Raw genomic sequence first — 18009 nt, forward strand, 5'->3', positions numbered from 1 at the left:
GAAGTCCCACCACAGAAGTGAATCCTGCACAGAAAACCATTCTTACTTTTGAGTTAAATACCTTTTGGTGACAATTAACTTACTGTTCAAGATAGGGATGTAAAATATTAAATGGTTAGCTAAGTATTAGTTTTACTGTTAATATATTCCAGTTAACATTTAAAACAGATTGCCCCTGCCCCCACATCTGATCACATTGTGTATTAACAAATCTGCCTCTTAATCTATCTGCATCCCGCTCCCAACTCAGCAGCAGCACCCAGGGCAGGACAAGCTGAGCTGCGCTTGCACGGCGATGGCGCAGGAGCCTGGAACAGCGGGGACTGAGGGTGGTTAGAAGGCATTATGCTCTAGGGCTGTCAACGCCGACTCCCAGGGCTGGGTGCATCACTCCCCACCAGGAGCCAGCACAGGGACCCTGGCCAGGCACATCCCCTCCCCCATAGACACGGGCCCCCTGCCTGGGGAGAAGCTGCCACCCACTGCCCGAGCCCCCTGGGAGACTGCTGAGCCTCTGGGCACTGTCCAGACTCCTGCTGTACGAGCGGCTTTTCAGGGCCCAGACTGCTGCTGGCTCATGGGCGCGGCGGACTGAGGGGGCAGCTGGCATTGGTCACTAAGTCCAGCCACTGCGGGTGCTTCTATTAGGGTGGTCTCGCTGCCTCCTGGCTCATGGGGCAACCGGGGAGCTGGGCAGCAAGGGGCACGTGACTGGAACTAGCCCCCCCCGTCGCCATGGTAGTGCACAGGAGGGGGTGGTGATGGGGTACCAACTAGGGATATAAAATATTAAATGGTTAACCAGTATAATTTTAATAGTTTAAATGCATACTTTTAAAAATATTTACATCCCTAGTTCAAGACATAACTCTAAAAATTGGTGCGATGATGGTTGTTTATGATAAACCATTTTCATCTTGTGTCAGACACAGACTTTCAACAGGCTCCAGTGCTTGGAGCACATGTATATGCAATAATTTTTAACCATACGCTATTCCTTCCACTTATAAGGCTGTGGTAGAGGAAAAGAACAAACAAAGGTTAATGATAAAGCATAGTGTAATACATTTTGCAAAATAGATGGACCAGCATCAGTATAAAACATGGATTAATGTCTCTTAGTGCACAGGAAGTAGATGCTGGCAGTGGTGAGTGATAATGCATTTAGGCTTTATTGTGTGTGTGTGTGTGTGTGTGTGTGTGTGTGTGTGTGTGTGTGTGTGTGTGTGTTATATAAAGGCCATACTTAAAAAAAAATCAGAATATAAACACCCCATGATTCTAGTGGTACAAGCATTTCATCATAATTACTTTTCTGCGAATTTGACTCATTTCAGAAGTGATTCATCTCAACTAATTCTCTGCACAGTTGATCCATAGCATAATTAACTCTTTGAATAATTTCATGCAATAGAAGATTATTAACCATGACCAGGAACTACTTACCTGTGCTTCTCACTATATACATTCCCCTAAGTCTTCCTCTCCACCACTTCTAATTGTATTTTATGATCACTTACTCCCTTTTCTCCAACCTTTGCATCTCTCATTCACAACTTCCTCTGTTTCCTCTACCTTGCTTTTGGTGACATCTGCCCTAGCCCTTCTTCTACCCTGTTGTACACTTGCTCACAAATCTCATGGGCCTCTGTATACTTCCCTTCTCATGCTTCCTCAGGAATGCCCACTCTATCTCTTAAAATGTTTGTTTTCTGCTATTGATGGTCTCCTGCTCCTTCTATAGCAATAGTGGGCAACCTGCGGGTAATATGACGGGCCGCAAGACATTTGCCGATGGCCCCCCACAGCTCCCCGGGGCCGCGGTTCGCCATTCCTCCCCTCTACTTGAGAGTTCTCCATAAGACCTCTGTGGTAGAGAAGGAACTGGAGGGAAGGCAGCACATCCCTGCAGCCCGCCGCTTCCCTCTGCTTCCATTGGCCAGGAACAGCAAACAGCGGACACTGGGAGTTGCGGGGGGCTGTGCCTGTAGATGGTCAACATCAGCCAAATGTCTCGCAGCCCACAATCAGATTAGCTCCTGGACCGCATGCAGCCGGCCGGCTACAGGTTACCCACCACTGGTTTAGAAGTTTAGCTAGGTTTGTTTTTAAAAAGGTAAATACCTGAAAACAAAATGAAATGCCAAAAAAATGGTTTGGAGTCAAAAAAAGTCTTATTCATTAGAAAAAAAATTTCTTTGATTTTTTTCATTTTGCTGAGGGGAAAAAAATGAAAATTTCAGTTATATTTGAGGCTCTTGCTAACACCTGTGCATGGCATCTTCAATCACTGACATTCTATAAGATAAAAACTGTTATGTTCAATGTCATATTTAAATCAGTAATGTGATACAAGTTGCAGTCAGCATGATGAAAGGAACTAGGGTAAGTGTGACTGAAGAATGGTGAGGGGGGCGGGTGACAGAAGCAGCCATTCTTATGTGGTTGTTAGTGGATGACTGAACTGAACCACTTATTGGCAAAATGAAAGTATATGCTTGAGTTAATCTACAACTAGTGTTTAGATTACAGTTGGACAGTATTTCCACAAGACAAAGGATCTCCATCAAATACCAAAACTAGCATATTGACTTGCAAATAAGGCTATTGTTCACAAAATATGCCTTTTTGTAGTTTGTCCTGGTCACTCACTAATGTTCAATATGACCATGTATTTAGTATAATGAGTTATGTAAGATTAGACATGCAGGTTCAGTTTGAAGGAATTTATCATTACTAAATAATAGTTGGAGGTAACATATTTGAATGTGCAGCAACAGCAGTTTTGTCAGCAGACATTATGTATGCATTTTATTTTGGGGGGAGCAAAAGACTATAAAATGACACTATTACATTTAAAATGGTCAGTTAAAATTATTTTATGAATATGTTTTGTTTCTGTAAGCAAGAAAAAATAATTTAATGTAGTTCTCTTCTGGCAAAGTGCATTATTGCCTCTGCTTTGCTTCATTTTGACAATTTAAAAGTAAACCAAAGCTTTGTGTTTATCTATTTTGCAGGTACTGATACTAGACCTGAATAAAATTTTTCAAGATAACTAAATGACTTTGGAACCTAAGTCATGTTGCCTTTCGGTGAGACTTAGAATCCTAAGTCATGTAGACAATTTTGAAAATTGAATCCTTGTACACTATCAGCATGACTCGGTGGATCACAGCTGAGAATACCAAATTCAGGACAAATTGTTGAGAAATAGGGCAGACACACCTCAAAACTGGTAGTTATTCTCATATAAGATATACCAAACCAGCAACAAAAGTAAACTTCTGTTTCACCACACTGGCTAACAAGAAGTCAGAAAAGCAGGTGCCATGGGCATTCCAGTCCTTTTATCACCACCAAAAACACTACACTTAAAGATGAGTAGTTCTTTAAGACCAATTTAATCAAATAAAATGTTCTTCTGATCCCAAATGATCACCCACCCAGGCCAATATATAACTCAGATCTTACCCATTAATCACGCTGTTGCCAATCATTTAGTATCTAAAATCTAAAGGTTTATTTATTTAAAAAAAAAAAAAGGTGAGACTTAAAATTGGTTTAAGGAATCAAATACATACAATAAATGCAAAGTTCTTGGATCAGCAACGATGCCATGCAAGTAGAAATAATTGTAAAGTTGTTTAGTTTATAAAATGTTCTAAGCCTATTGAATTAACTCTAGTTTTTTCAGGGAACTACACTACTAGTGTTCTCTGAATCCACAAATGGAAGAGAATTTTCTAAAGCTTGAAGGGCAGCCTGTAGCCCTGTTTTTTTTGTTAAAAGGAAAAGATAAAAACATGACAGAGCAGAATGGTAATGACTTTTGTGGAGACTTGGGAAAGAATATATACATTGAACTACGGGGTGCTGAGACAGTTTGGATAGTGGAGGTGCCGAGAGCCTTGAACCAAACTGTAAATGCTGTATATGATGGAAACCATTTCAAGCCAGAGGGTTCAGCTGTCCCCCTAACATCCCTAGTTCCAGCACCTATGTCAAACTATTTATTTACATGTTTTAGGCTGTATTACAAACTTGTTTCTTTCACTATTCACTGACAAAACACTAACTTACCTGATGGTATCTCAAACTTCTGAAAACCAGGAAATGAAGAGTTAAGGTACATGCCTATCCAGTCTTACCCCCTGAAGCTGGTAATAACCTCTGGGGATTATCTGCATGCATACCAGCTGCATTCACTGTATTGTATGTAGCTGTATTGAATGATGGAGGGATTAGTTGGAGCAATTTGGCAGAGTTGTGATATGAGGTAATCTGAGAGAGGTGAGAGAGAGAGGTGTATGTGTATCTTGAGAGTTCCAGTATGATTCATTTCTGTGCTGGTTTGTGGGAGTTGCATCAGTAGCAGGGCACAGAAGACATCTTGCCCTGGGGATTATCAGCAGTAAAATGGGAGCTGAGTATGGTCTGTGAGTGTAATGAAGGGAAAGTGAAAGTATAGATGGCATCAGGTGCATAAAGATGGAAAGGTTGCAGATGTGGTTTTCTTTCTGTGGATTAGGTTAAATGTTTGAGTTTAAGGTAGATATAGGTAGCTCCTGTAGGGTACAGTGCACAGGCAGTGTGTGAGGAAGTTCATTATGAGCATATTGAGGCATCATTCAAAGATAACGATTGAGTGGCTGTATACCTTAACTCTGTATTTCCTTGTTTTCAGAAGTTTGAGTTTTGCAGAATTTAACATTCTGAAAGGGCATGAGATATCAATGGGCAACATTAACTCTGCATGAATTAATTTTTTTTAATTGCAAAGAGAAATTGTGTTGGTAGAAGTAAGTGCTTATTTAGGTAGTTGTATTTATAATGAAGGCTTGCAGTTGAGATGCTACTGTGGCCAGACAATTATAATAATATTGAGTTCTTACATAGCACTTTTCAACAGTAGATCTCAAAGCATTTTACTAAGGAGGAAAACCTCATCCCCAGTATACTGATAGGGAAAATGAGGGGCAGAGAGGTGAAGTGACTTGGCTAGTGTCATCTAGAAGATCAGTAGCAGAGCTGGGAATAGAGCCCAGGTTTTCTGAGTCCTAGTCTGCTGCTGTTTCCGCTTAGGCCATTGGGTTGTTCTGAGATTTCCAAGTGCTCCCTCCCACCTGATATACTTTGTTACCGTAGAATGGGGATAATGGTCATGCTTTGAAATATTTGAAGATGCTCACAGGGCTGCTAAGGGAAATCTCAGCATAATCTAGGCCGCCAAATCTTGACCATTTTATTTAATGGTGGTTATAGTAACTTTAAGCATCTGAAAGAAGACCCAGCCTGCAAATCACCCAACTCCTCCAACATGTGCCCTCCTCCTCAGCGACCAGTCCCATTAACCATTTAGCACGTTAGGGGTCAGATTTCAACAAAAACAGTTGAATCTGTAAACTTTAAGAAAACCTATTTTTCCCCAGGAGGTTGTATCTTGGGAACCCACCTGGTCAGTCCCCCTCAGAGTTACAGGGCCATATCCTGGCTTATGTGGGGTGTAGGGAGAGAGGCTCAGATACCCCACAGTGACAGCCTCTCCCTGGATCCTGTCACATGCACAGAATGCAGGGAGAGGGGTTCAGATCCCTCCCATAAGGCAAGGACCCCCCCCAGATTCTAGATGGTGGGGGGAGGGAGAAGGGCTCAGACATTCTGAGGGGCAGGGTCCCACAGAATCCAGCTCATGTGAGGGTGACTGAGAGAATGGCCCACACCCTTTAGTAGGGCAAGGATCCCTCTGGATCCAATGTGGGGGCAGGGAAAGGGGGTTCAGACATTCCCCAAGGACAGGGCCTCCCAGATACCATATGGGGGAGCAGGAAGAGAGGCTGAAATCTCAAAAGTCAGGAAATACTATCTCATGTAACCATAACTTTCCTTCAATGTACTGTTAAATATATAATTGCCCAGTTTCAATTAAAACCCCCCCACTAAAATACCAGTATCTGGAATGATACTGAGTCATCAGCAAAGTTGGATCCACAGTACAGACTTCTACCGCCTGAGTTAATGGAGTAACTGATCTAAGTAGCAGGCTGTTAGTCTCTTTGTAGACCAGCCATTAGAGGCGGGTGAGATGCAGGCTTTGTCAGTGGGTTTTGTTATTTTCTAGACAGCAGAGATATGTTGAGACTCTGAAATCTTTGCTTCCCAGGTTTTGGGAAAGGAGTGTGCACTACTGGTTAAAGACCCGTCTTTATCCACCCAGCTTGCCCCTATGAACCCTCACAGCCTATCTGTCTTATTCCTTTTTCAGCCATGCACCTTCCCCATCCAAGCTTGTCTTTGCCTTCTTTCTAGCCCATTTCCCCCAGCTTGTATCTGCCTCACTTGCTTTGTTACCCCATCCAACCCCACATATTTCCCTATCTCACCTTCCCAGCTTGTTTGTGCCTTCTGCCCCTCACCCCTCTGCATTCCAGTGGGGCCGCGTCCTCTTCCTGGGCACTAGCAGGGGCACTATTGAGGGTGCAGGCGGGTCTCCATGGCCCTAGCTGTGTTAGGAAGAGTGGATGCAGGAAGAATCCTTCTCGTATACTGCAGCCCTCGGTGGAAGCAGGTCTAATGCAGAAAGAATCTTCAGAGTCCATAGCTGCCAAACTCTACAAGTCTCTTCTGAACATGTATGAATTGCTGTTTTTTGGAGGCTTAAAACTTGGCTAAATGTGGGTGGATTTTCATGGGGACAGCAAAAGGCACATTCCTGATACCAGAATGACCCCTCTTCCCCCAGCCAAATTTCAGATCTCTGCTCCAAAGCATGGAGGCTTCAGAGCTTCTTAATGAAACAGTTTGTATGATTTTTTTAACATGGGCAAAATAGCTTATTTTTTCCTATCTTGGAAATGGCTGAACTGTTTTTGCTGAAACTTAAAAATTAACCTGAGACAGACACCAGCATGCGAAATTTCAGTTCAAACAGCTGAAGTTCACAAAGTTATCAGCTACTGAAAACCAGTTTTAAGTATGGAAAGACTTAGACAACATTAACTATAGGCATTGTTACCAGGCTTATCTACAGTGAGAGAGAGAGGGGTTGTATTTTTTTTTATTATCAGAGCCAAATCAACATTTAGTTTCACTACATTCTGCAGTACTAAAGAATAAAAAAGGCAAATAAAGAGTTAGTAAAATATATTGAACATATATTTATCATCATCTCTCTAATTATATTACTACCTTAGTAGATCCCAGTGCTGCTGTTAAGCTTGGTTGATGTTAGCCAATCCTTATTTTTCTTGTGGCACATCACCTGCAAGGATAATAGCCTTCAGGCTTGTCAAAGCAGAGCTGTGGAGCTTAAACATCCGGACAGTTTTTTTACTGACATACGCAGTATGCTGATTTCTCTCTCCTTTTCAGAAGAGAAACCTGACTGTTCCAAGGCCCGCTGTGAGGTCCAGTTTTCTCCTCGCTGTCCAGAAGATTCCATTTTGATTGAAGGTTATGCTCCTCCAGGGGAATGCTGTCCACTTCCAAGCCGCTGTGTGTGCAACCCTGCAGGTTGCTTGAGGAAAGTTTGCCAACCAGGCTACTTGAATATATTGGTTTCTAAAGCATCAGGGAAGCCAGGGGAGTGCTGTGATCTCTACGAATGTAAACCAGGTAAAAATGGGTGCCATTTTTTATGTTGAAATTTTTCCCGTCACCTATATCTAAGAAACATAATGTATAATATAAATGATTTCCCGTACAGACTACACTGTAAACAATGTAAAATATTCTGAATATCCTATTACAAGCATTATATCATCAATAACTGTCTACTGCACATCACTGGAACAACATCCATTTAAAAACCCCCAAAACTTGTTTAAACAAATATTTCTTTCTCTGCTGAGATAAACTTAAATAAAGGGCGGCGGGTGGGGGGGGGAGGACCTATAAGAGAGGGTGGTGTATACTACCATAGATATTTTTGCAAAAACAACATATCTGATATGCAGGTTAAGCAGAACATATGCAACTTCAAGAAGTTCCTTTCTTACTGAGAGGACTGCATTTACTACTTAATGAAGCAATCAATTTGCAGACAGCTAGAAGAGAATAAGGTGATAAGTAACAGTCAGCATGGATTTGTCAAGAACAAATCATGTCAAACCAACCTAATAGCTTTCTTTGACAGGGTAACAAGCCTTGTGGATGGGGGGGGAAGCGGCAGATGTGAGAATCTTGACTTTAGTAAGGCTTTTGATACTGTCTCGCATGACCTTCTCATAAACAAACTAGGGAAATACAACCTGGATGGAGCAACTATAAGGTGGGTGCATAACTTGGAAAACCATTCCAACAGAGTAGTCATCAGTGGTTCACAGTCCTGCTGGAGGGACATATTGAGAGAGGTTTGACAGGAATCAGTTCTGAGTCCAGTTCTGTTTAAATATCTTCAACAATGATTGATATGATGGTACAGACAGTAAACTTACAAAGTTTGCAGACAATACCAAGCTGGGAGGGGTTGCGAGAGTTTTGGAGCATAGGATTAAAATTCAAAATGATCTGGACAAACTGGAGAAATGGTCTGAAGTAAATAAGATGAACTTCAATAAGGACAAATGCAAAGTACTCCACTTAGGAAGGAAAAAAGGAACAATCAATTGCACACACAAAATGGGAAATGACTGCGTAGGAAGGAGTACTGTGGAAAGGGATCTGGGGGTCATAGTGGATCACAAATATGAGTCAACAGTGTAACACTTGCAAAAAAAGCAAACATCAAACTGGGATGTATTAGCAGCAGTGTTGTAAGTGAGACACAAGAAATAATTATTTTGCTCTACTCCACGTTGATTAAGCCTCAGCTGGAGTATTGTGTCCCGTTCTGGGTGCCACATTTCAAGAAAGATGTGGACAAATTGGAGAAAATCCAGGGAAAAGCAACAAAAAAGATTTAAAACATGACCTAGAAGGGAAGATGGGAAAAAATTGGGTTGTTTAGTCTGGAGAAGAGAAGACTGAGGTGGAATATAAGTTTTTTCAAATACATAAAAGGTTGTTACGAGGAGGATTGTTCTCTTTAACCTCTGAGGATAGGACAAAAAGCAATGGACTTAAATTGCAAGAAGGGTGATTTAGGTTGGACATTAGGAAAAGCTTCCTAACTGTCAGGGTGGTTAAGCACTGGAATAAATTTCCTAGGGAGGTTGCGGAATCTCCATCATTGGAGATTTTTTATTTTTTAAGAGAGTTTAGACAAACACGTGTCAGGGATGTTCTTATACTTAGTCCTGCCTTGAGTGCAGGGGTCTGGACTAGGTACCCTCTCGAGGTTCCTTCCAGTTCTACAAGTCTATGATTCTGTATATAGGAAGGGTAAGAAAGATACTTCCTAAGTCTGAAGATTTTCATAGGCCATAAAATGAGGATCTGCCAAAAAAAAGTAAGCAGTCATTACATATGAGTCAAAGGAACACTCAGAGCTGGGCAACGTGTTCAACACTTGTCCATTTTCCACTTCGTGTGAACACACAAATAACTTTCAATTGTGAGATGCTACCCCCATTGAAATCAAAGGTGAAACTCAGCACCCTGCATCATCAGTACTTGGAGTAGGCTCAACAGCCCTGGGGCTCACTTTTGGTTTATGTCCTAGGTTCCTAAAGCTTGTACTTTACGGTTTCAGCCTTCCCCCCCCCCCCCCCCCCCCCGTATTCTGAGAGGGTTTTTTTTTAATGTCTTTCCTTTGAATCATCAGGAGATGGCCATAGCTGCAGATGGGACATTGGAGGGTTCTGAGGTGGCACCGTGCATTCTCTCTCTCGGGGGAGAGGGTGGCTAATTCTTGCTCGCATGCTCAGGATCTAATTGATTGTCTTATGAGTGGTCGGGAAGAAATTTTCCCCCAGATCAGATTTGCAGTGAGCTCTGTGGGTTTTTGCCTTCCTGTGCAGCGTGTGTGTGTCTCATTTGCCATGTAGCCTTTTATTTTTATTTAAAGTAAATTTAGTGATCTTGTATTACAATATCTGTGGGTTCAGCTTTGGCGGCTACAGTATCAAATTCAACAGTTACCTCTGCCTGTTGTTTCAAATCTAGAGCACATAGGAACACATGAAGGCCAAGGAAAGTAGCATATACAATCACAAGAACAAGTGCTACTATCTTTTATCAATTTTATTAAAGTTACCAGCACAATTATGAATATCACCGCATATATAAATCCTAGATATATGTCCACACACATTCTAGCTACAGTTGTACTCACATCTTCCTAGATACTGTTAGGGTCTGATGGGGTGTCTCATGGATTGGTCATCAGTAGAGGGATAGTTCCTGATGGAGTTTCCCATAGGGAGCTGAATTTTCCCAATCTGGGCACCCCCTTTTAATAATTTGATTTTTTTTGACTATGCCTATGCTCTGCAGATGTATACAAAAGTGTCAGCCCTCTTTTTCCTTATTGGCCTGGTGTCCCCAAAACATGAGGTTTTCTATAAGTTGTGTATAGTTCCTTTTATCATTGACACAAAACCTGTAGCCTGTGGTTAAGGCAGGTATTAGAGAAAAATGTGCCTCTAGAGCATTTTTGTCATCTAAAATTAATCTTTCTAATTTTTCACGATTTCACCCCTTGGTACATCTTTTCCCATCATCTTATGGCATCGGGTTATTCTTCGGTCACTTACTTATGTCAATATTTCTTATCTCTACGGCCTAAAATAGCTAAGCTAGAATCTTACAGGCCTTAGCCTATAGGTCTTGTATCCAAGTAAGGAGGGCTGAAATGCCTAATACATAATCATCCCTTTGTTGCCAGCACAGAGTGCCCGAGGCAAAGCAACAGCGGGTCCGTTGCCCGGTGTGCTTCGCGTCAATAAACACACCAGGTGGAGAAGCAAACAAAGTTTATTTGGGATCCCAAAGCGGTGCTAGGAGACAGGCACGTCTCAGATCAAGCACATTAACAGGAACAGTTTTTCTTCTTTTATACATTTTGCAGTTAAGCCTCACCCTCCCCCCTTTCCCCTCTAGCCCTCCCTTTCTCCCCCCCTTCCTCCCTCTACCCCTCCCATCCCTGGTAATAGTTAAGTCATTCTTGGCAGCTATAAGCCTAGCTTGTTAGTAACTTCTTTAAACTGTTATCTTGTCCTTTTTCCCTTCAGCCAGAAACATGCAGCCTCTTTATTACCGCTTGAGCAGGGGGTTGCACACAGATAACTGGTTGCTTACATATTCCAATTGCACCTGGCTTTTGAGGTTGATTAGAGTTTAAACATGGAAGGATAGAGTTTGGTTCACTTAGGCCTAGTGCAGGAAGGCTTCATTGACACTTAGTGGCCTTCCACCCTCCCGAGTTACCTAGGGTGAGGCTTAATGACGTCTACAACTCCCTCCTTTGAGAATACTCAACAAGCTTTTGGCTGAGTTTTCTCATATTCTGTGGACAAGATATGATTAAGTGCTATGAAGCTGGGGTTTTTAATGAGAGGGTATGCCGGGATTTTTGAGGAACGGGGGGCACAAAGCTTACGGAGGAGCATTTTAAAACAAGCAATTAGGAGGAGGGTGACCAGGCACAATACCACACCAGTGAGGAGGAGACGCACAAGGCCACCCCCCAGTCCTCCTAGGTTGGGCAAACAACTTCAAAGGGAATTGAAAACTGTGGGTTTCCTTTCCTGGGCCTTCCACTGCTTGAAAGCCTGTTCGGCCGACAGGATGTGCTTGTTAATGTCCTGTGAGTTTTCTGGGACATAAGCTTCTTCCTTAATGGGCTCTGAGGTGGCATACAAAGATTTACGCTGCCTGGGGCAGCCAGGGGTTGTCCCTTAATGCATACTGGGATTCAATGGTACAGTTTTGTGACAAGGGGGTACCCGAGGTATTTCTTCCCCTACTGAACCATCCCCAACAGATATCTGACCAATTTTGGGGGACCACCCTCCAGGGTAACCCTGCTGCGTGGTGCGGGATTTGGGAGCATACTCAGCAGTTAGAGAGGTTAAACTTTTGGGCAAAGCAAACCTTCAAGGACTCATATGTGTTTGTTTCCAAGTTAGTAGGGATCCCTTTCCATCCCACATGTGCCTGGGGGAAACAGGAGGTAACGAAAGGAGTGTCCCTATGGCAAAGAGTACCACTGTGGCAGACCCTGGACCTGAACTCATGCTGGGCAGGTGACCCTAGGGCCTAACAATTACAATTCCCCAAATACCCACAAAATATCAATTACCAATAGTAGGCAGATTAAAAACAAAAGGGCCAGGCCACCAGGTTAGGCCGGCCCTGTGAGAGTAAACACAACCAACGCTTAGAGTTTTCACGGGGAGTGCGCTGCGACTGTCCAAAGAGACCACAGGGCATTCCCAGCAGGCCTTATTGTCTTTTGAATAACAGTTTAAGTCTCAGGTCGTCGCTGGTAGTCCTTTTCCGTAGGCTGGACGGTCCACCGTTCAGGAGCGGGCACTGCCTTCAGACGGGAGTGATTGAATCCAGTTCTTGTGTCCCTTGACCTTTGCTGCTGTGTGGGAGACCAGCAGGACGGTGTGGGGTCCCTTCCACTTCTCTTGGAGAGGCTCATCCTTCCAGGTCCGAAGGAGAACGGAATCGCCTGGCTGCAAGGAGTGGACAGGGGCGTCCAGCGGGAGAGGCTGCAAATCTCTGGTATACCTGTGGAGAGAACAGAGAACAGCAGACAGAGAGCACATGTACTGAGATAAAACGCCACACCCCATTTCCCACTTCCCTGCCAGAACCGGTGTACCGTTCATAGGCCATGCCCTTCCAAACATAATCTCGAAGGGACTGAGCCCTAACCTGCCCTTTGGGAGAGCGCGAATGCGGAGCAAAACAAGGGGTAAGGCATCAGGCCATCCGCTGAATCGAGCCACCAAAACGAAAAGGTATTTGAATCCTTGGGTCAGGGGGAACTCAGTAAAGTCTATTTGCCAAACCAGCCCTGGGCCTGGGGTAGGTTCCAGAGTGGCTGGTGGCACTGACACTCCTGGTCGAGGGTTGTTCTTTTGGCAGACTAGACATTTAGCCTGTACCTGGGAGGCCAGGGGTCTAAGAGCCTCCCTGCCAGCGTATAATTCTTTGTTTCTTCACCAGGGTCAGTTCTTAATGTCTTTTGTAGTCAGGAATTCCTGGACTTTGTGGTTTCAATGAAGCAAGTGTTCCTTCTTCTCTTTTCCTGAAACAGTGTGGTTCAGCATCATACAGGGGAGAGGTTACTAGCACATCACCCTGTCTTTAAATAGGCTTATCATCAGTCGGAGAGTCCTCCCGAGGTGGAGGGGTCTTTTTACAGTGAGAAGCCTGGGTCCAGATGGGCAGTCCTTGGTACTTCACAGCGGTGTTGGTGGTGAACAGGACTTGGAAAGGGCCTTTCCACTGTGGAGCCAAAGCAGTTTTTCGTTGATGGACTTTACGTAGACTCGGTCTCCTTGTTTCAATGAATTGCAGGGCTGCTAGGGTCTTTGGGTAGCACTTCTTTTATCTGTGAGAAAAGAAACCTAACACATTTCATTAATGCCTGGCAATGTTTTGCAGATCTCATGGGTGCTTGGGCACATTCAGGCCCCCCCTTTTCTTGGCTGTCGGCCAAGTCTTAGCTCTGGGCAGTGTCCTTGGATGGTGCCAGCATCTTATCTTTGGACTGAGCTTGCTAGCTGTATTTTTTTCCTCAGTTAACTCGTTCTGTTCTTTTTCCTTCTCTCCTTCTTGGCTTCTTTTAACTTACAAAGGAAACTTCCATTCTTCACTCATACACCTTTTCCCAACAATGAACACATACACATTGTCATTATGCACCCTTCCAGTAAAATAACTTCTATACAGAGCTTTGGAGCAACAAACCAGGACGAGCACACCCACTACTGAGGAGTCCAACAAAGTTCAGGAGGCTTACAGTGGCTTTAAGGCAAGGGATGAGACCCACAGCAGCCATTAACAAGTCATCCACATATTGCAGGAGGAGGACCCTGTCCTCATTGTCCCACTCCTCCAAGTCTCTGGCCAGGGCCTGGCCGAAAAGGGTGGGGGAATTTTTAAATCCCTGGGCCAACACTGTCCAGCAAAGCTGCTTTTTAACCCTCCTTTTGTCTTCCCACTGGCTCCACTCTGGGGCTTGCAAAGCTGAGGGCTCAATTTCAAGGGTCATTATCCAGGCATTCTCTGGGGGTAAGGTGAGGGTTATTTCATCTTGGGTGAAATGCAGGGTGGCTCCTAAGCGACAAAGCAGGTCCCGTCCCAGTAGAGGTGTTGGACAATCAGGGAGGTAAACCAGTTTGTGAGATAGAGTTCTGTTTCCCAAAGCACATTCCGCTGGGGCATATACTGGGCACTTGGTTCCTTTCCCTGTGGCACCCACCACAGTGAGGGACTCTGACACAGGCATCTGCAGGGGTTGATTTACGGCGGTTTGTGCAGCTCCAGAGTCTATTAAAAAGTCTATGTCCGAATCTCCCACCCGCATTTTTACTTGGGGTTCCAGGGGCAGGATAGTCCATCTTCCCTGACACCCCTATTCTTGATCCTTCACTGTCATTATAGGGGTAGCTTCCCTTTTGGGGCACTCATTTTTCCAATGTCCCTCCTTCCGGCATATGGCACACTGGTTGCGACCCAGACGCCTTTCCTGTGAGCCAGGGCGCCCACGTCCTCTCATTCCCCGGCCCCTTCCACCTTCCTGGAATTTTCCCCTGCCACCGGCCTGTACTGCTGCGACCATCATTTTCGCTTGCCTCTTTTCCTTTTCTTTAGACACAACCTGATTACGCTCCGCCTCAGACAGCAGGGTCCGCATAAGGACATTACAATCATCCCAGTCAGGCTTACAGCTAGCCAGGCACCCTTCAAAGACCGAGATAGACTTGCTTGGGTTCGTAGAGAATTCCCCTGCCTGTGCCTTAAAGGCTGCTAGGTCCACCGGGTTAAAAGGCACATGGGTGTAAACCTGCACAGTAGTGGCCTGATTCCTATCTGAGCCATGTCTGGACACTATGGTCTCAGTGATCAACGGATAAAATTCCACCGAGGGGGCAATCTCTGGGACCTGAGACACCTTGTCTTTATATGGTGGGGGTGTGATAGCCGAAGGGGACACCGGACCTGCCATTACAGCTGTGGGGGGGTTCTGGGGACTAACAGTAGCTACTACCGAACCTGTCGGAGTCAAATTACACTTTTGCAAAATATCTAACCTATCTCTTAGCAACATAAACAACTGTACATACATAAGTTCATTCCATTTACCCGTTTGCTGACAAAACAGAAGTAATTGAAGGATCGTGTTATAATTAAGTGATCCTTCCGGTGGCCACCTTTCCTGGTCCTCTAGCTGATATTGAGGCCAGTCTACTGTACAGAACCTTTTCAGATTACTTTTAACCAACGGATCCGATCCAAACACTTTCCAGTTCACCAGAATGCATTCCAAGGGTGTACACCTTACCCTGCCTGCCATACTCTGTCCCTGCCCCATAGGGAGACACTGGGCGTCCCCAGGTCATAACAGGTAGACACTGGGCGTCCCCAGGTCAAGACAGATAAAGTCCCCACTGGACTGTTCCTACCTTATCCAAGGGTCCGGTTCTGCACCGTCGCCCTATCCATGGGACCGGTTCCCCACCGTCGCCCGCAGCTGCTTCTCCACTACTCGAGCGCGTTGCACCGTTGTGCCCTCCGGGGTCAACCAAACCACGTCTCCGCCGAGGCCCCCGGTAAAGTCACCGGTGCGCGCTGGGCGTCGGTCATCGCCGCAATCTGTCGACCTCCGAGAGGGGTCCGGGCAAGGCTAAATTTCAGCCTCGAGCCCCACGTTGGGCGCCAAAACTGTTGCCAGCACAGAGTGCCCGAGGCAAAGCAACAGCGGGTCCGTTGCCCGGTGTGCTTCGCGTCAATAAACACACCAGGTGGAGAAGCAAACAAAGTTTATTTGGGATCCCAAAGCGGTGCTAGGAGACAGGCACGTCTCAGATCAAGCACATTAACAGGAACAGTTTTTCTTCTTTTATACATTTTGCAGTTAAGCCTCACCCTCCCCCCTTTCCCCTCTAGCCCTCCCTTTCTCCCCCCCTTCCTCCCTCTACCCCTCCCATCCCTGGTAATAGTTAAGTCATTCTTGGCAGCTATAAGCCTAGCTTGTTAGTAACTTCTTTAAACTGTTATCTTGTCCTTTTTCCCTTCAGCCAGAAACATGCAGCCTCTTTATTACCGCTTGAGCAGGGGGTTGCACACAGATAACTGGTTGCTTACATATTCCAATTGCACCTGGCTTTTGAGGTTGATTAGAGTTTAAACATGGAAGGATAGAGTTTGGTTCACTTAGGCCTAGTGCAGGAAGGCTTCATTGACACTTAGTGGCCTTCCACCCTCCCGAGTTACCTAGGGTGAGGCTTAATGACGTCTACACCTTCTAACTACTGATCAATCTCAGGCTTGGTCTACAGTACAGAGTTAGGTCGACCTAACTTGTGTCAGTGTCTATACTACAGTCTTGCTCCTGCCGATGTAAGTGCCCTATACACCGACATAAGCCCTACGTCTCTTGTGGAAATGGAGTTATCTCCGTGTATTTAGGGCAACACAGTGTCCATGTAGATCAGGGGTTCTCAAACTGGGGATCGGGACCCCAACAGGGGATCACAAGGTGATTACATGGGGGGGGTCGCGAGCTGTCAACCTCCACCCCAAACCCCGCTTTGCCTCCAGCACTTATAATGGTGTTAAATATATTAAAAAGTGTTTTTAATTTTATAAAGGGGATTGCACTCAGAGGCTTGCTACGTGAAAGGGGTCACCAGTAAAAAAGGTTTGAGAGCCACTGATGTAGACATTGCGTTACTTACATTGGCTGTAGGGCCAATGTAAGTAACCCCAGCTTCAGCTGTGAGCCCCGCATGGCTGTCAGGGCCTCAGAATGCCCCACTTCAGTTGGTTCAAGTGCTCCTGGTGAGGATGTGTTTCACAGGCAGAAGGAGGGTAGTGTAGACACCAACAGCCAATTGAATTACTGCAGTGGCTGTAGGTTGACCTAAATTACGTTGACCTAATTTTGTAGTGTAAACCAGTCCTTTTACTTCTATAATCCTACAGTTGTACTCTATTTAGCATACAATGGTTATATACAACATAGCATTATACAATAAATGAACAATAAACTAAAATCATTGGCTAAAGCTAGGATTATCTGGGTATATCTCACTTAATCATTTTCCCTGCTAGTGCAGGGTCCTCGGGCATTGGTGTGCTTTGGGCCCTTCTATTCTCTGCTGTTGCTCATAATAGTCTAGTCTTCTGTGAGTTGTAATACTTTGGTCTCATTTCAGTTGTTGGGTTAGTGTTTGGGTGGTAGTGGTCTCTGCTATAAAGGAGGTCAGACAAGATGATCTAGTGGTCCCTCTGGCTTTAAATTCTATGACTCTATTTGACAGGGTAGGCGATCACAGAGGAAACTATTATATTCAGTATAGGGCATATACTTTATTTCTTCGTGGCTTACACATGCTGATAAGTGATTGTGTATTTCAAATGGAAATTGTAGGGGACCTGTAGTTTGTGGATTTTCAAAGATTCTGTAAGTTACATTTTACAAAAACAACACAACGTGCACGAACAATCTATACAAAAACAGTAGGAGATTTGGGAGTAAAAGTAAACCTCCCTGTCACAAAGGCATCAGGTCTGTTGTTGCTGTGCTATAACTGGTACACACTTGCTTATATTGGTAGGATCGATGCTAGATCAGACCAGTAATCCTGTAGCTGACAATGGCCAGTACCAGAAGCTGTGGAAGATACTACCCCACAGTGGACTTGTTTGTTTGTTTTTGTTAGTTAAATATGAGAGTATATTTTCCTTCTCATTTTTTATTGTATTTAATATACTATAGATTTTTTGCATTATCCCTATAAATGTCTAATTCTTTCTTGAATCCTAAGGTCTTGGCCTCAATACTATCAAGTGGCAAAGAGTTTCACAGGGCGATTACATGTTAAATAAAAAAAAGCAAATGTTTTCTTTTATTAATTTCAATTTTTTTGCCTTTCAGTTTTATTG

The 18009-nt window shown here is 44.4% G+C and overlaps 1 protein-coding gene across 8 annotated transcripts in view; it reads left to right on the forward strand.

Annotated features, from left to right (window-relative positions):
- CRIM1 (cysteine rich transmembrane BMP regulator 1) overlaps positions 1–18009 on the forward strand; it is a 317691-nt gene that overhangs the window by 120114 nt on the left and 179568 nt on the right. For 6 of the 8 annotated variants that reach the window (XM_005296243.4, XM_005296244.5, XM_005296246.4 and 3 more), the window contains one exon: positions 7372–7614. The exons of the other annotated variants lie outside the window; for them this stretch is intronic. In XM_005296243.4, coding sequence (XP_005296300.2) covers positions 7372–7614 — 243 coding nt within the window. The remainder of the gene's footprint in view (positions 1–7371; positions 7615–18009) is intronic. 8 annotated transcript variants of the gene reach the window in all.

This window comes from Chrysemys picta, chromosome 3 (genome assembly GCF_011386835.1).
Source record: "Chrysemys picta bellii isolate R12L10 chromosome 3, ASM1138683v2, whole genome shotgun sequence".
NCBI classification, from domain to species: Eukaryota; Metazoa; Chordata; order Testudines; family Emydidae; genus Chrysemys; species Chrysemys picta.